The sequence below is a fragment of the Nomascus leucogenys genome, chromosome 11 (assembly GCF_006542625.1).
Source record: "Nomascus leucogenys isolate Asia chromosome 11, Asia_NLE_v1, whole genome shotgun sequence".
Taxonomy (NCBI): domain Eukaryota; kingdom Metazoa; phylum Chordata; class Mammalia; order Primates; family Hylobatidae; genus Nomascus; species Nomascus leucogenys.
The window spans coordinates 110,907,232-110,934,602 of record NC_044391.1 but is presented as its reverse complement, the minus strand read 5'-3'; the positions used below and the strand labels follow the sequence as shown (position 1 = coordinate 110,934,602).

The window sequence follows — 27,371 nt, the reverse complement described above, 5'->3', positions numbered from 1 at the left end:
GGTCTTGTCTCCCTCATACCTAACAAGTATCGTCATGTCTCTCAACCTTCAAAATCGGTTTTATCTGCAACACAAATGTACATATGCTCACATACATCCTACTTGTTTTACTTTTACTTATAATTAATACCTACATACATTCTGAACACATTTGCTTTATAAAAAGTCTTTCCTATGCACTTTTCAAAAGAAAATATTTTCCATTCTGAATTCAGGCATTCTTTATGTAAAGACAAATGGCAGAATGCAAAATAATAATCATTTTTAATTGTAAAATGCTGCTCTAATTTTTAAATTCAGTGGAGTAGAGATCTGGCTTTTCTATTTTTTCGTGGAAATAGATACCACTGTCTTAATTAAATGTTTTCAAGATCTACCTTTATGCAAATATATCTACTATGTAATTTGTGTTTTCTTTAAAAAAAAAAAAAAGAGAGAGAGAAAATTGCTACCCTTGACATAAGATTACCCTTTCAGTGTGGTCTGTTTCTAAGAAGACAGGAAGCTGGAATTAAGAGTTTAGTATTAGACCTATTTTGTCAACGTGGACAGATTAGTAGGTCTCAAGTTCACTTCTCAATCTATAAAAAATAATGCATGAAAATACATATAAGTCCTCAGGTCACAGGGGAATTGTGAGTTCTACTGTTTGCAAAGCGTTTTGCATTCTTTGGGTAAGAGGTGCCGGGCTTGTTATGAAGACACTGCACTTACATAATCCTAAACAGGCTCATAAATTGGAAAGGCAGTTTTCAAGCCAAAGGCATAATGTTCTTTTATCCTACAAATGAACTTGTTTATATACTGGTCTGAGACACTTATTTGCTCCTACTCATTCACCCTGTTTTCTTCTTGAGGCCATCACTATCATCACTGTTTCTTCCCCTCACTGTGCTGAATTTGTCATAGATAGAAGAGGGAAATTGAAGGAAAATTAAGTAATGAATGACAAAAGCCTTAAACTAAATGGAAACTCATTTTTCAACCTCATGGTGGTGGAGGCAAAGTGAAGAAACAAGAAAGGAGAGAGAGAAGACCTTAGCAAATTGGATTCTATTTACTGTCTAGCAATAAGAAATAAGGGAAGATCCAGTCTCACCTTTGCCTCCGCTCTCTTTATCTCATTAAACATGCTTAAATTTGGACAGGCAAAAATGAGAGCTGTCAAATAGTAACAGACACATAATAGTAAAAGTCAGAATACTAGTAGGAAGTGCTCTTCATTCAAGGATCACTCATCCCTAGACTTACAGCATAGCTCTCCATTCATTTGGTAGGTGACAGGCGTTGTCAGGTCTAGAAAGACACATAACTCTGCATCTGTGAAATGGGAATATTAAATCCTCCATCCTGGAGAACTGTTACATGAACCAGTGACCACAACGTAAAATGCCTTATGGAGTTTTTGACCTGGTACTCAACATATATTAACTACCAATTTTATCTCTATCATCTAAATTTTGGAATTGGTCATCAGTGGCCAACTCCTGACAGCATAATAATACACACAAGATAATAAGCATAACTGACTATGCGGCCAGAGGTGAAAATTTGTGTCAAACTTCATGCTTTATTAAAAAATGAAGGAATAAGCCAAGAGCCTTTTATTTTACCCTTGCTTGCTATGTCATTGTTGTAACTTTTAGGTTTAGCTGGCGAGCTGTCTCCTCCTGCAGCTATTGTACTTGAGTTGTACTACAGCTAATATAACCAGCTAATGTAATGAATGATATATACTAAGGAAAGTTGGCCCTTAGTGACCTCCTTGGATTTAGGACTTTGTCTCTAACATCTGTCCATCTGTCAGTCCCTGGGGTTGACGATCAGAAGACCAGTATACCCCATCAAGCCCTACGCAGAGAAGTCTCAGATAACTTTCAGGTTTTCCATTTGCCAGTCATTTAGAAAAACCCCAAAAGGAGAAAAAAAAATTAGGATGCTGACATCATCTGAAGATTCATTTCCCTCTATTAAGAGCATTATAGTGCCAGGAGCGGTGGATCATGCCTGTAATTCCAGCACTTTGGGAGGCCGAGGCAGGTGGATCACAAGGTCAGGAGTTCAAGACCAGCCTGACCAACATGGTGAAACCCCGTCTCTACTAAAAATACAAAAATTAGGCAGGCGTGGTGGTACACGCCTGTAATCCAAGCTACTCAGGAGGTTGGGGCAGGAGAATCACTTGAACCCTGGAGGCGGAGGTTGCAGTGAGCCAAGATATCACGACACCACACTCCAGCCTCGGTGACAGAGTGAGACTCCGTCTTAAAAAAAAAAAAAAAAGAAAGAAAAAAAGAAAGAAAAGAGCATAATAGCTTTCATGGCACATCAAGTTCTGGGACAAAAATTACAATGCCAGCTCTATGTGTTATAAATCAAAACCTACTACTTATCAGCCAAATACCACTTTAATTACAGGGTTCTCATATTAGAGAAATAAGATTAGGAAGGGTAGGAGCTCAGACGGTGCAGAATGGGACACAGCTTCACGCTGCTGTCATCAAATGAACACCTGGCCAGAAAATCAGAGTCCGAACTCCACCATCTAGCAGCCTAAAGACTGGGGTTTGTCACTTTACCTGTGAGCTTCCGTGTCCTCATCCTCAACATGAAGATGAAGATAACAACACTGAACTTGGAGTGTGGTTGTGAAGCTCGAATGATATCATGGAAATGAAAATGACCTGTGCATATAAATGTATACATAAAATCAGTATTTTCAAAGTAAGTTAAGAAATACTTTCAAAGCAAATTAGAAAACTGTCTGCCTATTTAATCTGCCCTCTGCAATAGATTTATAAAGTCAATCGATTAGATGGAAAATGAATAATAAGGATCAATAACCAACTCAAGTAGAAATATTTACGGAAGAATGCAGGCCCCGAGGAACCTCAGACAGTGGATTTAAACTATTATCCTCCACATCAAAATGGTAAGTGCTTTTGTTGTTGTCACAGACAGTGCGAGCCTGTTCTCAACTAATGAGACTCTGAACCCCTGTGGGTTTTCATCTGAGGAGAATTGGCAGCACTGGCACTGGGAAGATAAACCACACCGACAACAGAAATACAGGCTGCCCGGCCGGGTGCGGTGGCTCACGCTTGTAATCCCAGCACTTTGGGAGGCCGAGGCGGGCGGATCACGAGGTCAGGAGATCGAGACCATGGTGAAACCCCGTCTCTACTAAAAATACAAAAAAATCAGCCGGGCGTGGTGGCGGGCGCCTGTAGTCCCAGCTACTCGGAGAGGCTGAGGCAGGAGAATGGCGTGAACCCGGGAGGCGGAGCTTGCAGTGAGCCGAGATCGCGCCACTGCACTCCAGCCTGGGCAACAGAGCGAGACTCCGTCTCAAAAAAAAAAAAAAAGAAATACAGGCTGCCCTCGCAGTTAGTACTTCTGGCCCATCTCATCCAGCAAAAGCTGGTACAGGAACTCTGGTGTTTTTCCATTTCCCTAGTATTGTACTGAGATAATTTTACACATTTTCAAACCTTAAATAATCCTACATAATGGCTTTGTGTCTAACTTGCCCCAGACCTTCTAGGTGAGGTTTATTCTCCCTTTACGTATTCATTCCCTTCTTCAAACAATATTTACTAAATGTCTACCTCCTTCTCTTCCTCCTTCAAAGTCCAAAGAAATTCATTAGTATCTTTATTTTTTCTTGTGCCACATATTAATTTTTATGTTATTATAATTATGGGCCTTTATTTGTCTTCCCTGCCAAGAGACTATAAATTTCTAAATGGAGACCTTACCTTATCCATCTTTTACTCAAGTGACAGGCATAATAAAACAGCAGCAGCAGCAACAAAATTGCATGTTATGTAAAAAGAAATGATACTTGTGTAAAACAAGTAAATGAACGTATTTGAGATAAGCATATCATTGTGGTTTGTGATGAAAACTCACTATTATGAAAGGAAAGATGATGACTTTCAATTCCTGTTAGTAAACTGGAGGTTTTTCAGTCCAATAAAATTAATGCTGATATCCAATTTCCAATGGTTTCAGAATATACATTTTTTTCAAATTTTATAGAATGAATTTTGTCTCTATCCCTTGCCATGAAAATCAGAGTTGCAGTAAGTCAAGTTGAAGAGTAGATGTTTTTTGTTTTGTTTTGTTTTTCAAACTCACAAATTATCAATCTTTTGTATCAGGAACTGTGGCAGACTGTTACAAGGGTAGCTCATGACTACAATTTGTAAAGGTCTAGCTTTTTTCACTAGACAGATTCTCCTAGTTAGATCTCAGATCTGAACTCCAGATATACTCGAACTGGTTTTCTATAACCAACAGTTCAATACTCTCTCATCAAAGCCCCATTCCCCATCCTATTCCAACCCTAGTAAATGACCGTTGCCCTTTCTTTCCAGAGTTCAGGAAAACGAAGGTTACAGTGGAGCTAATACTTAATCCCAGGCACAGCTCATCTGATTTACAATAATTTCTCTTTATACAATTTAAGAAAATACCGTATATCAGATGTGTCTGGAAAATAAATACAAATTTACTGCGGAAAAATTGTTTATCTTAGTTGAAAAAAATTAAGGTTACGTTGGTTTGGTAATTAAATAATTAAAAGGGTTAATACTTGAAAAAAACTGTCAGCAGTATAGAAATCTTTGACACTGAATTTATTAGGTTAGTGAAAAAAGTAATGGCAAAAACTACAATTACTTTCACGCCAAGCAACTAGTTAGAAGTGAAGTAAATTTTTATTTTTCTTTAAGAGCTCCAAACTTTCCAGAGTCTTTTTGTCTTCTAAGCCCTCACCAGACTCTAGGCTTTTAGTACCCTGCTCCTCCAGGCCTAGTCTCTGCCCGCTCCTTAGTTCCAAAGCTGTTTCCACGTTTTCAGTGAAATAAACTTTCATAGAAGCCGTTCCAAATACTTCCAGTTATAACTCTAAAATAACACGTGCTGTTCTCCACCTCTTCCACTTCCTCCCCTAAGATCTGAGACAAATAATCCAGTAGAGATATAGGGAAAGTAGATTTTCTAAGAATTGATAGTTGGATTCTAACTTGTTTACATGGGTCTAGTTTTCAGAATAAATGCTTAAAACTCATATTTAGTGTCAATTAGAGCAATCTCTGTAGTATATTTCTCAGAAACAGCATGTTCAAGGCATGAAAGCAGGAAGAAATATTTAAGTGATTTCCTGAATCCTCGAGTCTTCTCTCTTGGTCCAGCTCCTATAGTTAGATTTGGTAATATGGTATCTGTCAAGATTTTTGAATCCTTCTTCGGGTAGCAGTAAAAATAAAAGTACTTTATTATCAGTAAATATCATCTGTAATAAATTTATGGTCTTTAGTACTCCGCAAAAAGAACAAAGAGATTTTATAATTCTATTCACTGAACATTCACTGAGGACCAACCACGAGTCAAAGGCCAAATACATTTTCCTAGCTTCTGATTTTGTAAAATGGCATTGCTATTTATAATAAAAGCATTCATTTCATTACACTCAAAACATTGAAGTGAAAGATGCTTCCATTTTCTTTAAGCTGCTGTTAGATAATTTTCACTCAGTAAAAGGATGAAAGTCCTTCCATACCACGTTAAGAAATAGGAAAAAGATATCAAGATTTAGCTCAATGTGTTTCTTTTACAGATAGGAAAACTGAAGCTCAAAGCAGCAAAATGGCCTAGCCAAAGCCATCAAGCCAATCATTGGCTATTTGGGCACATTGCTTCCTTCTTAAACCAATAAATTTCTTACCCAAACATTTCTAGTGCAAGGCAGAGAAATAGAGAATATAAAATATTCTTTTGTCTGACTAGTTACAGGTATGTGGTTCTTCTCATAGGCAAAGCAGTAGGATGAATAGCCAAGACTAATCCTAACTAAAGAAAGTAAAGCATGGCACCAAAAAGGCCCCAAACCTTGAGGAACATATCATTCAACTAGTTTCTTGGTACAGTCCTCATAAGAAGTACCTCTAAAACAAATGTCTAGAAAATGCTACAATGGTAGAAGTCAAAATAATCCCAATTATGGAAAGTAAGTTTCTATCTCTAAAATATATATTGCAAAACCACCCCAAACACCACAATCACCTCCATTCCCCTTTGCCTGCCCATCTCTCTCTCTCTCTCTCTCTTTTTTTTTTTGCTTGTTTTGAGATAGAGTCTCGCTCTGTCGCCCAGGCTGGAGTGCAATGGCATCATCTCAGCTCACGGCAACCTCTCCCTCCTGGGTTCAAGTGATTACCCTGCCTCAGCTTCCCGAGTAGTTAGGACCACAGGCACCCACCACCTAGCCCAGGTAATTTTTGTATTTTTAGTACAGAAAGGGTTTCATCATGTCAGCCAGGCTGGTCTTGAACTGCAGACCTCGGGTGATCCACCAGCCTCGGCCTCCCAAAGTGCTGGGATTACAGGCATGAGCCACTGCACCTGGCCCCCATATCTCTTATCTAAAATATTGCAACACCTTTCCAATTAGCTTCCCTGCTTTTAATCTCCCAACCTCCAAACTGCTGCCAGTTAGCTTCCTCCAACAGAACATGATGTCATCTCCCAACTCACAGCCCTTCCGTGTTTTCTTAATACTTGCAGGACTAGAGCCAAACTCCTTAGGGTGGTATTCACAGCCCATCTCAGTCTGGCTCTGTGGACTTCTCTCTAGCCTCATTTCCTGCTACTCCTGTTCCTGCAAACATTCTATGGTCCAGGTATACCAGACTGTTTCCCACTCGTAGACTTACATAACACATTCATGTCTCCATGCCTTTACTTACCCTGGTCTCTCTACCTGGAATGTCTATTCTATTTTTTTCCCAAGACTTTGCTTATCCTTGAAGGCCCAACTTTAAATGCTAAGTTTTCTGTGAAACTATGAAAATCAGTTTTCTGCACTACATTCCACTTTGTTTAGGTAATAGGTATTACCTGACAAATATTTGTTAAGACCCATTATGTGTGCCAGCACTAAGACCCAGAGATGAAAGGACGAAGCTACTGCCTCTGAACTCCCGAATATGTGTCTGTAAGGGGGAGCTGGTTGGGGGTGGGTATCGCAAGGCAAGCGTTCATCTACAATTAACGCTTCCAATGAGTTATAAAGAATGAGTAGGAGTCTGCCTGGCAGACAGAGGTGGTGGTGGCTAGGGGAACATTCCAGACAGATTATAGCACCTGTCACACTAAATCACAACTAGGTTTATCAGCTTGCCCTTCTTGACTGTGAGCTCTTTGAAAAAGGGTTAACTTATCTATGAATATAATTACCCAATAGTGTCTAGCCTTAATAATAACTAGCACAATTTATCAAGGGCCTGCTCAGTGGCAGGCACTATACTATGGGCTTCATATATTGAACTTTCAACAGCCTTCAATGGAGATTATTTTCACCTCACAGAAGAGAAAATTAAGTCTCAGAAGCATCAGGTCACTTGCCTAGTCAACCCAGCTAGTCAGCTGTGGAGTTTTATCTGTTTTCCTTCAAAGTGCACCTTCTAGTGCTTAGAAAATGCATTTTGAAACTAAAGGTGCTGTTCAGTGAACTCTAATATTTGAGACCTCATAGGATGGGGCCTTCAACTAAGCCTCAACAAACACATCTTGGGACATGAGTGCACATGCATGCCATACAAAATTACAAGGCACCAGTTGGAGAGCTCCTTTGAGAGCCGTGCTGTGTGCCCTCTCAGTTACACCAGCTTCGGTGGTTAGTAATTCTGAAGCTTATGAGGAGACAAAACTGAAAATATTTCAAGCCAAAATTATTAATACTGAATTTTCATGTTGTGGAGCTCTACACATATCCTGAAACTTACTGACGAAGAATCCTTTCAGTTTTTTAATTGGGGTATTTCCCTCACCTCCTGACTTTGGAATAGTTCCTTCATATTCTATTTTACTAATATTTCCCTCAAATCAAAATTGTATGTGTCTTGGAATGCCAGAAAGTTAAAAATAAAACAAAAACTATATACAGTATCCCTTCCTAGAGAGACTCATTGTTTCATGACGGTGTCCGTAAAATCATTTTTAAAGTAGTATAAACAAAAGGGAAATTAAATTTCTGGATGTGGACTAATGCCTTTTCCAAGAAGCTCATCAAATACAATCAACCTACCTTCATTTAAGAGACAAAATGCTTCTTCTGAATTTTCCAGGTCAGAGGACAACATTTGTCCTTGCCGCAGTCAATACCTACAGTGGGCTCAGTCAGGATGTAAAGATTTGGTTTTATGAACTAGAAAACTTTAATTACACTAATTTCCCCTGTGGAAGCTCAAAGGATTCATTTGGCTAAAAAGAACCACAAAACTGTAAGTTTTAAGTGTCCTCAATATTTTTCTTACCATTTCCTATTTTTTCTTCCCTTTCCTGCCCTGTCCTCCACGTAGCTCATGTCCTTCTTCAGAGAAAGAAACAAGGCACAAGAAGCAGGTGGGGGAGAGAAGGAGGGGGAAGGGTGGAGAGGCTGCAGGGAAGAGCAATCTTTCTTGTAAACTCTGAATACTGGGTACAAATTACAGCGCATACCCCTAACTTTCTTTCCAAATGATGTATTGAGAATCATTTTGCTATTTCAAATAATTACAGTGGCTTATGGTGGTAATAGCTTTGCTTTTATGACACAGAGTTAAACATATCTATTACTCACTTGATGACAATACCTTGGTCAGAAATTTTATCCATAATTATGACATTGTTCTTATGGGAAAATGTGATTTGTCTTTCAAGAATACAAAGTAGGAATAAAAAGAATTTTCAAGGCAATTTATATTAACTGCAGGGCTCTATATACATTTTTATATTTGATAAATATGAAAATCTCAAATGAACACACAGTAGAAGAAAAAAGTAAGGCAGAAAGATTGAAGAAAGGAATATCTTTCTAGCCCAAATTATCAAATTTTAATTACTGTAAATTAATTTTCTCAATACATCATGACTACCATAAAATATTATTTTTTTTAAAGCACATGGATTTAAGAAGGTGCATTAGCACTACATAAGCAATGGCTGTTAAAAACAAAAGAGAAGCCTTCCACTATCTTTCTTAAAACGTATTTCCTATTACGTGTAAATATATGATAAAGGGAAAGAATAGAGAAGACACAGTTAAAAATCATGTTGTTTAATAGATACTGATATTATTTAAGCTTATTTTTTCTTATTGACTTCCATCCCCATTTCTGTTATTTTATTTTTAATCAAGTTTTGAGCAACACCTCTGGGTATTTTGAAGCAAATATCCATGTATTTCCCTTTTATTCTTTGCATAAATTCTCTATCAAGAACATTTAAAGACTTGGAAAGCATAATTTATTTTTGCCTGCTGCTGGGTGAATTGGTAGACTCATGAACGATTGCAGATATTCCTAATATTTTTATATCTGCTTCATATTGATAACCATTTTTATATCACTTAGCTCAATATTGGCACTGCTCAAACTCCAACAGGGTGTATAGTTTAGCCACCACGCTGGCAATGTATATGCCTATTATGTGAGGAAATAACATTTTAAGGTGATTCCTCCAAAACTTTATAAATCATTTTAAAAATTAGACATGTTTGAACAGGCACTAACACACAAACAGGTCTTGGCTGTATCTCATGCAGAATAAGGGTTTGTTACAGATGTTCTCCTGCAAGCTACATCTTGCCTATTACAAGGACATCCATCTCCCAAACACACCATTTCACCTTCTTTGCCAGAAGCAAAACAAAACACACGTACAAATCAGAGAGCTTTTATTACTATTATTTTTAATTCTTAAATTCTTCCACTTATTCTATATCCTTACAGAGGAGAGGAACCAAACATCTGATTTCTAAAATGCTGCTGTCTGATGATAGCTCCGTTTGCTTTCCCCCTGAACAAGCTAATGATATTAGGGGAGTCTAACCCATGTCTTTTTTTTTTTTTTTAAACCTACAAAACCAATGCCTGGGCCAGCACTGACTCATAAAACTGGAGACATTAGCTCATGGCAATGATTCAGTCGTGAGAATTCTGACAAGGGCCTCTCCCTCCCTGGTGCTTTAAGAGGAAAATCGTCCAGAGTAAGTATGGCTTGTGATCTAGGCACAGATGTTACTGTGTCTGTGATCAAGTATTATAAGGAAAGGGGCAGTGCTGTGTGACAGCAGCCACCCTAAGGAGAAAATCACTATCTTCATAGGAAAACAGTTTCACAGCAGCCCCGGCACAGCCTAATTAGAAAAGTCCAGGCTAGGTGCGGTGGCTCACTCCTGTAATCCCAGCACTTTGGGAGGCTGAGGCAGGTGGATCACCTGAGGTCAGGAGTTCAAGACCAGCCTGACCAACATGGTGAAACCCCATCTCTACTAAAAATACAAAAATTAGCCAGGCATGGTGGCAGGCACCTGTAGTCCTAGCTACTGGGGAGGCTGAGGCAGGAGAATGGCTCGAATCTGGAATGGCTCGAAAGCGGGAGGCAGAGGTTGCAGTGAGCCAAGATTGTGACACTGCACTCCAGCCTGGGTGACAGAACAAGACTCCGTCTCAAAAAAAAAAAAAAAAAGAGTCCTACAAAAAGGCCCTGGGCTCCCGCAGCCAGCCATTTCAATCAGCCCGGGAGAAAAATATGAATTTTATTCACTAGACTACTTTGGTTTCTCCTCAAGGAGAGAGGAAAGGCAGGTTTCCTTTGAAAGGATCCTCTTGAAAGGATCAAGGTTTGGGGAGCTATTAGGCTTTTGGCATTTATTAATAGGTGTGACAGAGAGAGAGCATGAAAGGAAGTCTTGAGATTAGGCTGGATAAGAGGTATCTCACTGAACCAGTACCTTCGTCTTGGACCCCAGATGAGAGGATACAAATGTTCATTTCGCAAGACAGAAAGCTGAAAGGTACACCTGCTGCCTCTATCATGCGGTTTGCATGACAGACTTCCTAGTTTACAAATCACTTTCACCCCATCACCTCATTTAATCCTCACAATAACCCTTCAGGATAGGTAGCATCATCCTCATTTTGAAGACAAGAAAACTGAGGCACCAGGGAGGAAGTGATTTGTCAACGTCCCAGCTAGAGAATGGCAGCCAAGCCTTTAGGACAGACCTGCTCTAGTAAAATAGCGAATCAGTTAGGCTCCTTTTCTGGCTCCCCATTGCCCTCCCTACCTTTCTATCTAGCCCTTTGGAGTAGTGACTTCAGCAACTGACTCTTGCCCTATCTCACCTCTGTCCTTCCCCTGTTGACTGAGCCACATCACCGACTGAGTGCTCAGCTCACAGTGTGCGTCTGCATGCCCTGGCATTCTTCAAACTGCTCTCCTTTACTGCAGGCCCCTCCAAACAACTCCCTCTGCGGTCAGGTTAATCTACTTTCTATACTGATCTGAAGAGGTGCTCAAAAAGTATGCAATGTCAGCACACTGCCCTTGCGATAGAGTTAAAATGCCTTCCCCTACATAGGCTGGCCCATCCTACCTTTTAGCTTCACCCTATGCAGTTTCCTACATAGAACCACAGCTTCAGAGAGAAAAGAAGAGTCACTGTCCTGGGAAAGGCACAGAAGGCTTGCTGTGTGTTTTGATGTAGGCTGAGTCCACTGCCTGTCTGGGGAGTCTACTCTCTTCAGTTAACCAATGGTCTGGCATAGAAAAGGTCAACTGCAGTCATTCTATATCTTTCTGGTCACAAAATACTTCTCTTCTGGACGCATAGAATTTGAATTCAAGGGGAACTTCAGAGGCTGCTTGATAGTTTCTGTCATCTAAAACTTGAGTCAAGGGTCTCTCACTCTCTGGAGGTGGAAAACTCACCACCACCGGAGGCAGTGCATGCCACCCCTAGAGAGCCCTGACCATTCATTTTCTGCTGCAATCTGCCTTCCTGTTGCTTCCCTTCTTATGTGGTTATTGTGCCTTTGGGGACATCTAAAGAAGTCTAAAATATCTCTAGGAAAGCTGGCCATAAAGAAGGGGCTCTATACAACTGATGAAGAATGCTATCATTGTGTAGCATGAGTCCCCAGTCATTTTGGGCTGAGGCTACAAAAATAAGCAATGCTCTTTCCCAGGGCACTTCAACTTAGAATTGTGCTTCGGAAACAATTATTGAAGGCACTTGTACATCAGAAGTGTGCCTGGTAGTGCGCCTGGGTATAATAACTCAATGGTACAAGATAAATACTACTCATCTTCCTGAAACAACAGTTTTAAATACTTTTTAATGAGGGGAAGAAATACTTATATTTAAATATATATTTATATTTAAATGCAAAGTTGAAATAAGTCTTTCAGAAAGAAAATGATATGTCTTCTATGGGCCATTTCAGATTAAACCCTCAGGATGCCTAATGTAGCCATTCATTTTCCTCTGCTCTTAATTGGGGTAAAAATTTTAAAGTACTATCCTAATATATCACATCTACTAGGCAGCAGAGGCTAGAGCTACTTTATGGAGATTTCCTGCTATGATTCTGCACAAATCTATGAATAAGGCAGGTTTAGTGTAAATTCTAATCCTAAATCTATGATCCATCCTAATAGAAATTACCATTTACAGGCATTGTTTTAGGCACTTTATACTTATTATATCAAATCCTACCGATAACATTGTTACCTAAAGGAGTATTATCCCTATTTGAAAGGTGAGGAAGCCACTCTAGAGAGTGTTTAGCCCAATGCCACACAGCTAGAGAGAAGTGAAATTCAACCCCAGGTCCATCTGACCACAAAGCTGAATTCTTTCCCCTTCACCATCCTGTTTCCTTAGGCACTTTTGTTTGTCCTTTAGTAAAAGAGCCATAGTCCCTGCTTTCAAGAACAGTCAGGATGTGCTAAATATCATATTTGTAATCTTCATCTTGTAAAACAACCAAAAAAGATATACTGTAAGTATCATATGCTTTATATGATATCTCGTAATTAGCAGTTAAGGGATCATTTTCATTTTAAATCAGGAACTTATGGAAAGAAGATAATTCAAAGTATTGCATTTTTTGTTTCTGAAGTCTAAATTCCAGTGTCAAATTAAGAAAGCAATAAATTAGGAGATAATCTACGCCCTACAACCACGTGCCCAAGTAACAACTTAAAAACAAAATTTCAAACCATTAAAAACAGAAAATCTGTTAGTTGGGAATGCTTTAAGCGAGGCTTAGGAAAATATAACCTCTCTCACTGTTCATATAACAGTGTGGGCAGTACCCAGGCAAAACATGTTCACTCTAATTCTTTCGCTTGTTGTTCTGAAGCGTCCTTCATGTGGTAAGCACACTTGACCCTCTATTGAGACCAGTGACAAAAGATGACAAAGTAGCTGTGGCCATTTCTTTCTCTCTGGCTCTGGAGGAGGTGAACATTAGTGCAGTCACCAGGACCCTCAAAGGCAAACAGTATGAATGCAGGAATCAAATCTAAGCGCTGTGAAGTGAGGCTGTATTCTGAGTCAGTGCAAGGGAAACATACATTCAAAAGTAACTACAATAAAAGAATACTTCTAACAAGTAGAAAGATCATAAAAGTAAAAAATGCTTCTATATGAAAATACTGCTTCAATTACATCATGGCACTAACTACCAAAATAAAACCACTGCTAGTACACATGAATCAAAGGTCTTAATTTGTTATTGCTTTTTTTGTTGTTCTTTTCACTAAAATTCAAATAGATATTTAATAAGACCTTCTTTCCTGGAAGTTTCAAAGCATTTTAGAAAAGTATATACAATTACATACTATTCATTCATTAAGACCACCTAAAGTATTGGGTATATTTTGAAGAAAATGCACTGTTTTCAAAAAGCAGCAAGGCTTACTAGGCAAAGGAAAGTAAGACATCTTCTTTCCTGAAATAGTTCAGTCAACTCTCCTGAAAAGAAAACTGAAGGCAATAATTGGTATTATATTTGGAAGCAAAAATACCCATGAGATTACAGAATGTAATAATTAAGGATGTGAAGGCTGTAGATAGATTGAATTTTAATATGCTATTTGAATTAGTTTGGGTTTCTTCCTCATATTAGAAGTCTATGTCCATAAAAATATACTATCAGAGCTACAAAAGCATCTTAGAAAACATCTAACTAACAAATGTAAAATGCGTGCATTGTACTTTTGTAAAAGGCTCCACTCACTAGTATCCAACAAACCATTTCACTTCCCCTTTCTCCTTTGGTTCCTTCTGACGATTCCCTATCTCCACCCCTAAACTCAAAGTGTCTTAGATGACAATTACACTTAGGTTGGCGGAGAGGTGTGAGAAAAGAGTCTATAAAAACGTAAAAGATTGTTCCCAGAGCCATTCTTATACCTATTAACACCGTGTCTACCATGCTTGTGCAAAGAGAAACATTATAACTGAAATCCATGCTGTGCTAGGTAAGAAATCAGTTCTGAAATATGAATGTATTGTGGAAACTTATACAAATGGTCATATATTTAATGGCTTTCTGAAGAGAAAACCTGACTGCAAGAAGTCTATAGTTCCTTGTGGTTCTGATGCTGAGTGAGTCATTTTCTTGTCCCCATCTACATCACTTGCTCTATAGCTTTTACAGCAAAAGGTACACAGATGAGCTAATGTTTGCTAAATTATGTGATAATTCTCAGATATAAAGTATAAATAACTGCACAATATGCCTTTGTTACATTTACATACAAAAGTATTCAATGTAGTCATTGACGATAGATAAAAGTAAAATAGGGCCGGGCGCGGTGGCTCATGCCTGTAATCCCAGCACTTTGGGAGGCCGAGGCGGGTGGATCACAAGGTCAGGAGTTCAAGACCAGCCTGGCCAAGATGGTGAAACCCCATCTCTACTAAAAATACAAAAATTAGCTGGGTGTGGTGGCACGCGCCTGTAATCCCAGCTGTTCAGGAGGCTGAGGCAGACAGTTGCTTGAACCTGGGAGGAGGAGGTTGCAGTGAGCTGAGGTGGCACCACTGCACTCCAGCCTGGGTGACAGAGCGAGACTCTGTCTCAAAAAAAAAAAACAAAAAAACAAAAAAGTAAAATATAATCCGTTACCAGTGAGTACTGAGAAAGAACAACAAAAATCTAAAGAATGAAATATCTTTTGGTAACTCTTGGATGTTGACAATTCTATTTGTAAAAGACTTGACTTAAGCAATATTAAAAATAATTATTTGCCAAGTAGCTAAACTTAAAGGTAACAAAAGTAGACTAAAGCATTTTAAAAAACAGTGTACATTTGCTTATACTTGTATAACTTCAATACAGCCTGGGTGGGAGAATAAGCAAAGGAGAAAAATGTTACTTTCTTATGTGTCTTAGTTCAGAAAGAGATTTTTAATCATCACAATAAGGATACATTTTCTAGGCATCCATCCTAACTTTGGGAATATAGAAAAAGTTATTCCAAATTCCTACTATGAAAATACTTTCTATTTTTACCTGTTGGTCAATCTGCTTTATCTATCAACTATCCACCATTTGCTAAATGCTTTATTCACTAAATCCATGGTTTTGTATAGAAAGGTTATAAGAAAGGTGATAAACTTGAATTGTGTTTAAAGACAAACTCTGGGTCTAACACACAAATCATGTTCTCAAATTCCTTTTCTAACATCAAGGCAAAGGTCTACAAGTCTCCCCATTAGCAATTCAAACTCTTCTCATATCTAGCTGCCTTTGAGGACCTTTTATTTCCTCAAGACTGCTCTGTTTTGGGGAGTGGGGTATCAGGCAGGAATAGTAAATACACTCCAAAACTACATTTTCAGATTCAATCAGATACAGTTTTTTTTCTTACAAGCAAAATTCTTAAGTAATATCATTAAAAATTGATTCAATTGCTTAAAATGAAGACTGACTTACACTATAGAATTTTTTTGAGCATCATTCCTAGTAACAGGAATATATTATACAAGTATCCATTCTAATTTTCCTATGAAAATTTTGAGAAACATAGGCTTCTCAAATTATTCCCCACGAAGTGGATCAAAGTTATGGCATGTCAAAATGTTATTTATTATAATAGCAGTCAGTTCTAGATAAGTTTATAAAAATAACACTTTATAAGTAAAATTAATACATATATGTCAAGGCATACAAAATATTTAAGCAAACTTTATGTGACAATGAGAATCATTTTGCTATTTCAAATAATTACAGTGGCTTATGGTGGTAATAGCTTTGCTTTTATGACACAGAGTTAAACATATCTATTACTTACTTGATGACAATACCTTGGTCAGAAATTTTATCCATAATTATGACATTGTTCTCATGGGAAAATGTGATTTGCCTTTCAAGAATACAAAGTAGGAATAAAAAGAATTTTCAAGGCAATTTATATTAACTCCAGGGCTCTATATACATTTTTATATTTGATAAATATGAAAATCTCAAATGAACACACAGTGGAAGAAAAAAGTAAGGCAGAAAGATTGAAGAAAGGAATATCTTTCTAGCCCAAATTATCAAATTCTAATTACTGTAAATTAATTCCATTGTTATTCAACTGGAGTAATATATTTATATATATATATATGTGCATCCTTATTTACATTTAAATAGGTATTTACATTTTTTAAATGGAGTAAATTTTTCTTCTCATGACCCAGTAAAGATGATTGCATTTTAAAACTTTTTACTGGTTCTGCAAAAATGTTACCAATAAGACATTGAAATGCTTTTAAAAACATAAAGCTGGTCAACAGATATAAGATTCAATTAAACGTTTTTTAAGAAGAAACTCTTTTACATCAGAAAAAAATTACGTATAATTTTTTCATCCCATATTAATGTCTAGGGACTTATATATTTATGTTATTTTATTTCATGTCTTTGTAGAAATAAAAAACCTCAGAAAACTGCCTGAATTGTAAGCATCGTTATGATACAGATTCAAGCAAGTAAATCTAAAAACAAAAATCCAGGATGAGATAATAACATATTATGTTTTTAGAGCTTCATCTCTCAGGCTCCCAAAGTACTTTATAAACTTTAATTAAGCCTCACAGCAATCTTGCCAAGTAAAAATTATAATACTCATTTAACATACAGACAGAGACAAAAGACCTGCCCCAGTTCATATAGCTTGTTAGTACCCCAAAGTTGTCCTTCTGAGTCCCGTATTCTACTTAATGAGTCACACTCCTCAGGAGCCTGTCAGATGTCTTCTCAAATTCAAATGAGAACCTTAAGTAATCATTAGTCTTCTTATTTAATACAACTTGGAAACCACTCAAAGGGAAAGTCTTTAGAAATACTCTCCTCGACTTATTCATTATAGTTTTTATAAGATTCAATGCAGATGATACTGGCTGAACAGCACACGAAGCAAAACAAAAACAAAAACTTAGGCACTAACCCAAGAAGGAACTCCTATTTAATCAATGAACTTGAAAGTTTGGTACGAACACAATTAGCAATTAAGGTCCCTGCTCTGTTTTCCGTCCTTTCTGGTACAATAACAAGGTGGCAAGTTGTAGGTTTTTTTTTTTTTTTTCCCCACGTGAATCTTCGTTATTAAATTCAGACTAAAATGAGAAGTCTCATTCTATCGGTAAAGTGAGAATCCCTCCCTAATTTACCTCACAATAAATTAGATCCAGGGTCTCTGACTACTACCAAATTTTCTTTTAAATTTCACATGGGGGGCCTGATGACAGGGTCATGCTCGTTACTAAAAACCACAAGAGAGAAATCTACTAAGATCATTACCTTTAGGCCCCTGTGTGCCTCATTACAGGATCCATCGTTCTAAAAACCATTCCATATCTACAAAATGTCTGCAGGGCTTCAAAGAACTGAAGAATTATCTTTCTATCTTTCTATTCTACAATAAACTCTTCTTTCATTTTGAAGAATTGGAAGTTGTTGGAAAGCTACATTATCTCAAGTCTCCTTTCAGTCACAGTGACCTGACTAGACATACCAATTGCTGCTAATATAAAACCAGGGGGTTTTATTTTATGTATAGTTATATGGTTTTACTCATGATACGACAGCTGAAACTGCTGAGGACTTTTCATGAGAAACACACATCGGCCCTTTACCAAAGCAGGTAGGAACAACTGCATAGACTTGGTCACGTTATGGAAATAGCTAATTTGGGGAACGCGAACAGGAGAAAGTGCAAAGCTGATGTATGGAAATGTACCAAGAGCAACAATCCCACAATAAATGGCACACATCACTCAGGGCTGATTTTAAGTTTACATTCACTTTAAGGGATCTCTGTTGAGCTTAATGATATAGTTTTCTAGAGTCATTAAAAGTTCTTATGACATTATTTTCTCTTTGTACTTCAATTATCAGGTGATTTTTGTTCTGGCACACTATGTGCCAATTAAAAATAAGCTATCTGTTAGTAAGCTGAGAAAATTGATGAGAAGCCCTTTAAATCTCAGAGCTCTTTTCTGAGTATAACTTTGGCCAATTTTAAGGAGTTAAGTTACAGAGTTCCATAATTCTCTAATGATAAGCATAGGAACAAACAAACAATAAACTTCCAAGTATCCAATACTGCATATCATTAGATTTTTAAAATATAAAATGACATAAAAATGAGAAGTGGAAAGGTCATTTGCTGTAAGAAAACAAGTTGAGAAAAATATGTGCTGATAATGTATTGCTTAGTTAAATGCAACAAGAGATTAATCTATATGACTTTGTAAAGGAATAAAGAATTATTACTTCTGAATAAAATATACCTACTAGTAACCTTTCTCTTAGATGCTGATTCCAGTCATTTTATTTTAGTAACTAACTTCCAATTAATTTATTTAAACATTTAGTAATCTCCCCTTGTTACCATTAACACCTTGCACAGGATGGCATGCAGCCTGTGTACTGTTTTGTTTGGCCTATAGTGTTTTACAACTTTTTTTTTAAATTAGTATCATCATTTTAAGATATGAAGGTATTACATACAAACCCAGGTTTCTAGTTACTCATTTTAAAAAATTAATATTTAACAGTTTAATATTGTGATAATTAATTTAATATTTTAAATATTTTAATACTAGGCTTACTTTCCCCTGTGACAACAGTCTGGGATTGTAAAGCAGGTGTCCTTGTAGACAGAGTATATAAGCTGTTTTGCCACAGTTTCTGTACTTATCATTTGGCTCATTTATGCTACCTCCCTGACCCCAATGACATTGGAGTTTGCTACCTTTAAAGCAGCCCATTATTATTCGCCAAAGTGATTTGTTACATGAAAAGGGTCTGAAAATTTAATCTTGATGAAAATTTTCATGGTGATTGATATATATCATGTTCTCCATATTAATTTATGGAGAAGAGCGAAGCTATAGTAAAAAAACAAAAAAAAACAAAAACAAACGGAAAAAACAAGATACCATGTAGCTGATACCTACAAAACCAAATTAACTAATGATAATAACATAAATGAAGAAAAAAGAGAAGGAAGGAGTAGAAGGAAGGGGGAGAAGAAATGGGGGAAGAGGAGAATAATAGGGAGAAAGAAGAAAAGGGAAAAGCAGAGGATTTTTGCTGTTACTCTTTGTAGTAAGAAAAGAAATATAAGCTTTATTTAAATTATTCATTTTTAAAATCAATAGTTTTTATAATGTTCACATGCAATAAATCAAGATCAGTTTAATTTTAAATAGACACTCCATGGTGCAGTGAACAAATCACTCAAAATAGTATGGGAGGCTGATAAGCATTAGATTAGATTAAACTGGCTCATCACAAATACAAATACGTTAACCTAGAGTCAATCTAAACAAACGCAGGCAAGAAAGCTGATTCAGTTATTCTGCCCTGGACCAGGGAACAACTCTTCCAAAGCATGCCTTACAATGAACATTCCTTTTAAATCCAAAACCTAGAGGTAAGTTACTTGAACCATCACCAAGAATCTCTAAGCATTTTATTTAGCACATTCTTCCTCAATACTCTCTGAACTAAGAAATAGTTTAGATAACAGATTAATATGCTCAATGTTGTTATTTGCTTCATCATGGGAGCGGCACAAAAAGGCACCTGATACATATCTCACATAATTTATGAAACAGCTATGGCAAGAAGTAAAAATTATCTTGTTACGATAAACACAAACACATGTACCAGTGGCACGAGCTACTGACTTCTGCCCCTCACCAATAAAATCTAACAGCCACTCAATTGTAAGATTAGATCAAGCCCCAGATGAGACTCAGACTTTAATGGGGGAAGTGCTTCCCTTGTGAAAGAAAACTGTTAAATCCTATTTACCATCGAAGAGTTTGTCTGTACATCTTGTCCTTTGATGGGCTATTCTTAAGAGTCTCTAAATTCCAGAGGGCCATGCAATTGGCTGGGTTGCATTAGATTTCTGCAGAGCTGGCAGCCTTTTTCTAAAAGTCTTACATTACAGGTAACCTGATGACAGGGAGGGTGGGCCGCAGGCACGCATCTCAGCCTGCCCGTGGAGCCAAAGGGAGTGAGCTTGCGAGACCAAGACCCATATGCTGGGATCAATGGAACTCTCCCGGGAACTGGCTGTTCCCCTTTCAAACGCCACCTCCCTAATCTCTCCACTTGCTCAAGTCAAATTCTCCAAAGCTCTGAACATGACACGAAGTTGGCATGGTTAAGAAAGGCAAAGGAAGAACGCTGTCTATAAATCATGGGTGAAGGCTGAAGGGAACAAATTCACGGGCAGTTCACAGTCAGAGTCAGAATTGAGGGCTCCTGCTGCGAACTACAACTGTTTCCTTTAATTATGAGAAGAAAAAAAGTTCCTTCCCATTTATTAAAGGTTTACTGTATGCTGGACACTGTGCTGGGCACTGGATCAGGGTGTCTGCCATACAAGACCTTGAGGTCAATGACAGGAGAAAGATACAACAGCAAAAAGTGATCCTATGTCCCAGGGGTAGGGTCCTTACTTCAGTCTGAACACAATTTAAAAAACAAAACAAAGCAAAAAAACAACCTGAGGATTTTCATGGCGCGTGCACACAGAGAGTACTCTTGTGTCATGAGCTGTGAAAAATAGCTCTCAAACTGGCAAAGGTGTGTGAGGCCAATAATCGAGACAGACTGAACTATATTCACCAAGAAGCCTCATCACTAGAGGGGAGCACAAAGAAACACTGCCCCTGTAAGCGGGGTTCCTCACCAGGACTCTCAGTTCTCAAGCAAGTGCCACAGAAAACTTTCTCTTTCCCTCACCAGCAACTCCCAAAGCCTTCCTTATCAGTACAGAGAATTCCTTCTAATGGCCATATGGTTATTGCTTATAACATGCCATGATTTATTAATCTAGTTTTTCACTTGGTGACTGATCAGGTTGCTTCCAGTAGTTTGTCATTATACATTAATATGTTGACTCTGCCGTAAATAAGGCCCGCTGTTATTCTTTAACACAAAGAATACAAAAAGGCATTCCCATAATGAAGCATCAGATTAAAAATGAGGAACAAATGTCAAAAATCAATGGGCTCTTAAATCTGGAAAGGGCCCTTCCTTGCACTGACAAGGAGAGCCTACGTCTGCTTGGGCAGGCTTCAGAAAGCAGCAGAGCAGCCTGCAGAAGTCTGCGTTCAGGAGAAGCTGTTATCACCCTATACCATCTATTCATATATTTGGACAGTGGATAGTATCACAGTCCCTCTATAAAGCATGCATGTTAATAGCCCAAAAGCATTAAGAAAAAAACATTAGTTGAAATTTTATTTTTCATTCTCTCAAATGAGTACCTTTAGTACAACTAAAGGCACTAAAGCCTTGTTGAAGCCTCAACAAAACTACAACGAACTCACGAACCGAAGAAATTCAAATTCAGACTCAATAAACACTTGGGAGCATATGAGTAGCTAGGTGCTAATAGGTATGTTTACATGAAGTAATCCTCACGATAAGGAAAGTATTAATGTTCCCATTTGTAGGTGAGAAAAGTAAGGTTTAGAGAGATTGAATTTTTGGTGAAAGCCCCATATGCTGTTAGTAAGTTTCAGAGTTGAAATCTGAATTTAAGTTTCTTGCCATCTCCACACTACCATTCTTTCAACTGTCCTGTGATTAACGATTCCCAGCTAAAATGCTAGACCAGCACTACATTAGATTAAATGGTAGGCCTCTGTAACTAGTATCAATTAAATTGTGGAAATAAGAAAATCCAAAACTAAAGCAAATGTTGGTTTGTGGTGTATGTATGTGTGTGTGAAACAGAGAAGATGAAAAATGTTGTCTTATTTTACTTCATTTCATTGAAAGGAGTTTAAAATAAATCCCATATTTTTGTAGAACTGGAAACACAATCACATTTGTTATTTAAAACACAGAAAAGCAAAGGAAAAATGCACATATACTTTAAATATATTAGCTATATTTTGACAGTAATCCTGAGGGTAAAACCAGAAAAGTTAAAAAAGAAAACTTGACATGAAAGGATTGCAAGTGATAAAATGGTACTAAAAATATTTTTATTAAAGAATTACCAGAAGACTATGCGATAAACATGATCTCCCCCTAATGACAGCTGCTTCTGTTTCTTTCAGTTTGTGGGCAGTTCTAAAATGCAGCATTTTATTTTGAAAAATTGCTTGAAAATGCACAAATGCCTAACAAATAGGTGTTGTGTAATAAGGCACAAAAAATTTCTCTACCAGTTGGACTCTGGGACATAAGAGGCAAGCTCCAAACTACACAGGCACTGCCTGCTCCTGTATGCCCCTCCCTGCTCTCAATCCAGAGGAGAAACAGTCTAACTAGGATGGTGGAGAGACCTGAATTGGGGTGAAGGAGGCCTGGATTCTTCCCCACCCTTGGCTGGTGTTAGCCATGTGTTCTTTACATCTTCGAGTTTCCTCATCTATAAAACTGGGGATTACAAACTTGGTTATGAGGCTCAACTAAGATAACTATATGAAAAAATACTTTTTAAAATGGGAAGTCTGTTTATAAACATGAGGATCTATAATTTGCCTCAAAGAATCAGAAGCTAAGATGCAAGTATCCATGATGAACAACTTACATCTTTTTAGGTGATCTCAGTAGCTGCTCAGATAAGGGTTCAAGTGCCCTAATTTAGAAGAAATGAACTGGGCCTGAAATAAGCCTGGTTGTGAACGAGAAAGAAATTTAATAAAAATATAATTACCATGTGATATATGAGTAGAAACCTTACTGTAAAATTTATAGGTAGAATGCAGAAAGTTGAACAAAAATCCAAGAGAAGCAAAATCACTTAACCAAGGACACTCAATGAATGGCAGACAATATATCGATAAGAACCAAAGTCCTTCTAATAACTTCCTGTTAATTATTAATACTATCATCTCACCTTAAGAAAACAGTAGGTTTCACCATCCTCATCCTCTTTCTCATCTGAGGCACAGACTGAATTTTAGAAAGATCAAGTGACTTGGCTAAGTTTACATAAATGATCGAGACCATAATCCAGGTTTTCTGTCTCCCAGTCAGCGCCCTTTTCTCATCACCACAGCGTATCCCTTTTTTCAGGGCACTGATATCACTGCTGTCACATGTAAGGAAATTTTACCAGTGTACCAGAATATTTTCTTTTCTTTTAAACCTACCATTTTGGTAGAGATCTCCAACCTTTTTGAGTGAGACAATTCACTTCTCTGAAAGAGGGGCTTTGAGTGATGGTTTAGGATTGTGCTAAACCTGAAAATAACTTTAATTTTTTTTTTTTTTTTTGGAGACTGACTCTTGCTCTGTTGCCCAGGCTGGAGTGCAGTGGCGTGATCTCAGCTCACCACAACCTCTGCCTCCCAGGTTCAAGTGATTCTCTTTTCTCAGTCTCCCCAGTAGCTGAGACTACAGGCACCCACCACCACGTCTGGCTAATTTTTGTATTTTTAGTACAGACAGGGTTTCACTATGTTGGCCAAGCTGGTCTGGAACTCCTGACCTCGTGATCTGCCTGCCTCGGCCTCCCAAAGTGCTGGGATTATAGGTGTGAGCCACCAAGCCCAGCTGACTTTAAGATTTCTGTATGAGGAGGTAGTGAGGAAGGGACAGGGAAGGATAACTAATTTGATGCTGTACTTACATCAAGATTCATCCCCACGGTTTTCTAACAATTTTACAGGGAAAAAAAGCGATTATTTATTTAGCAGCCCTAATATGCCCATCATCTAGTCAGACATGCCGACTCCTAATATAATGGAGCCCTGGCAGAGTAAACTAAATTAGTAACTGTTAGCTTTGAAGACTGGTGACTGTAAATGGTCTGGTTAGTGACCTAAGAGATATCAGTGCTCCATTTATAAAATGGTTATTCTAGTAGCTCTTTAGCAAGATACTACTTAGATCAATCAACCAACTATTTGAAGCCTATAAACTCTAAGTTTACTCACCTGCAGTATCCATCGCCTCCAGAATTATAAAAGTAGAGGAAACTAAGGATTATGACACCATTGATAAGTAACACGTGGAGGAGAGATCAAGTTTTAAGCTGATATTCATGCTCTACAGTTGAAATATGAGCCACAGGAGAATTACTTCTCAAACCACAAGAGGAAAGAACTAAAATAACATTAATTTGTAGACAATTTTGGGAGATCCTGATATAAAATGGTTGAAAGAAAGGATACAATCCAGTGAGAGGGAAGCAGAAATGAAAAACAGGCTCAGCTACACACAAGTTTCTGTAACTTTAGGCATGCCTCTTAACCTCCAACTTCTTAAGCTTTCCTCACTAGCACAGTGGAAGTTATAAAACTTGTCCTGGGTACTTCACAAAGAAATGAGGTGAAAAAGATGAAATGGATGTGAAATGATGTTAGAGTGTAATAGGTCTTAGGCATGCTGACCATTTTATAAACTATACCAACTAAAGGCTGGAATGAACTGGACACTATATATAACATAAACATAGAAATGCTTTCCAAAGAAATCCATTTGTCAAAGAGGGAAAAAACTGTCAAAACAATTCTAAAGCTACTTTTTATTAAGATGATGATATTTGGAAGCATTTCTATAATCCATGTAAACATGAAGTTGTTTGACAAACATACCACTTTGGTCTTGAACATTCTTTGATCAACCAGTTAAAACCAGCTTTGTAGGTGCCCTCTTTTATACCTGGGCTTTATTCGTGTTATAATACATTTCAAAATACACTTCAAAATAAAATATTCTTGTATCTAATTATGAAAAAGAAAATTGCATGCTTCCTTAGAAAAGTTATATACAGAAAGATTTTTGTAAACAATTTCTTTGGACTAATTCTTGTATCTTCCTAATTTATGAAAAGAAAATTCCATGCTTCCTTAGAAAACTTACATGCAGAAAGTTTTTTTTTAACAATTTCTTTGGACTAATTCAGGGCTGTGATATGTATATTTAAAGGCTTCCTTTTTGAAAAGAATGTTTCTAAATTAAATAAATATATACATATCAATAAATTATAAATCACTGATAAATTATAAATAGTAATTTATAAGAAATTATACAATTTACTGATAAATTATAATTTATTGATACCTACATTTAGAAACATATTCATCCTTCCTTCATAAATGGGATTTTATTTTCTTAATTTTTATAACACTATATACATTATTTTACTCAGCTTTTAAAATCACACCTTAATGTGACACTTACTTTTTTACAATAATGAGACTGGTCAACACTTTCACATTCTGGAGACTGTAAACACATATCCCATGATTATGATACTTCTTACTGGCACAGCGCTCTTCACTTCTCCATAAACTTTCACATACAACAGTGTGAAGCAGGCAGGAACACACTGACTGAAGTTGCCAGGAGCTGGCTAGAACGCAGACATTTGGTTCCTAAATTGGGACTTTTCCCACTAACTGGCACTTTCTCTCTCTCTGGTTCAGTATTGAATATTCAAAGACAACTTTCCCACCATGAACATGGAATTGCTAAACTGGGAAGGGGGAGAAATCCCTGGGACGTGGGGAAGCCCATCCTTGGACGTGGGGGTCAGGTACGTGCGTGCCCGCTGCTCTTACCGTCCAGGTGGCCGACTTGGCGGTGCTCGACTGCTGGAAGGACACGTCGAAACTGTGCGGGCCTGGGTAGTCGGTGTTGGAGGGGATGGCGGGGGATGGCGAGAGGGCATCGAAGGTGGAGCTGGGCTGCGCGTAGGGCGAGGGCGCCGTGACGCTGTTCTGCGCGTGGTCTGTGTTATAGGGACTGGTGGACGAGGAGCCGTTCTGAATCTGCTGGTCCATGCTGTTCAGCAGCCCCAGGTTCGTGTACTGTGGCTGCAAGGACACCCAGAAACCCCAATATTAGCCGTTTAAGCCACAGACCATTGCTCCAAAAAAAGGCATCCATGGGTGAATGCATTCTACAGAGATGGACCTCAGGTCGGAAGCACTTCACATTCAAAGTAAAACCGTTGATTTTTGATAAACAGAGAAAACGAGAAGTCTGGGCATGTGTGTGTTTGTAACGGCTTTTCCAGATCACTCAGCTCTATGTGCCACCTCTGGAGACTGACTTCCTACAGAGCATTTGAAAATAGAGTAGATGCTTATTCACAAACTAGGCAAAACGTTCCCAGTGCTCAGTGGATGCTTAGGACGTCTTTAAATGGATACTGCCTGTTACTCCATTTTGAGGTTGTTGGTGGGGGGTGGGGCATGTTACACAAAATGAGAAAGACCACTTGATAGGTATGTTCCAGAGGGGATTTAAGTGTTAAATTGTTGCATAGGGGGCAAAATCAAATGACCTTCGAATTTTCTCTTAATCTTACAATTCCACATTCTGTCCCAGAGTGCCAAGAGTGTACCACCCAACCCCCTAAGGACTGGTTTCACAAAGACTGGAGGATCATGGGTAGCAGGGTTAGGGACACCCAACTATGTATTTTAAAAAGTAACCTGCTAGTAAATCATCCAAACCGGTCCAATTTTTTTTATTTGTTCTTTCATTTTCTTAATAGAAATTTATTCTTTTCTAGAGTAGAACATTTGTAAGAGAAATACCAGCTACTTATGAGGAAAATTCTATGCTCAATATAATTCAAAAATACATTAGCTTGTGTATTTCCTTCTGCCAGATGGTTTTATGTCTTCTATGTGAACGGGCCCAAGCACAGAGTAAAAGTACTCAAGAACATATTTATGAAGGAATAAATTAATTTTGCCTCATTTACTCTACAAAAAACCTGACTGTATTACTATCGGAGAGGTAAAGCATTTGCCCTAGCATCCGCTAACACAATGACTGGGGCTTTCAGAGCTGAATCTTCTGGTTCTGAGTTCAGGGCCCTGCCCATGCCATCAAAACTGTCAGCCAGAGTAGGCAAATCAGCCTATCGTCATTTCTAAACCTAAGCCAAAATGAACAGAAAGGGCAACCAGCTTATGGTACAGTTGTTTTTCCTTTGTAAAACCTTCCAACACACAGAAACCTTGTTTCATCAACCTAATGAGCGAGAAAAAAAAAATCAAAAGCAAGATGAAGGCAGTCCTATTCGTACATATTTTATAA

General features: G+C 37.8%; 1 protein-coding gene across 12 annotated transcripts in view; it reads right to left on the bottom strand.

The window, feature by feature from the left end:
- Nucleotides 1–27,371, bottom strand: part of TP63 (tumor protein p63) — a 255,639-nt gene that overhangs the window by 63,939 nt on the left and 164,329 nt on the right. For 10 of the 12 annotated variants that reach the window (XM_004089711.3, XM_030822973.1, XM_003256651.4 and 7 more), the window contains one exon: nt 25,880–26,134. The exons of the other annotated variants lie outside the window; for them this stretch is intronic. In XM_004089711.3, the coding sequence (XP_004089759.1) occupies nt 25,880–26,134 (255 nt within the window). The remainder of the gene's footprint in view (nt 1–25,879; nt 26,135–27,371) is intronic. 12 annotated transcript variants of the gene reach the window in all.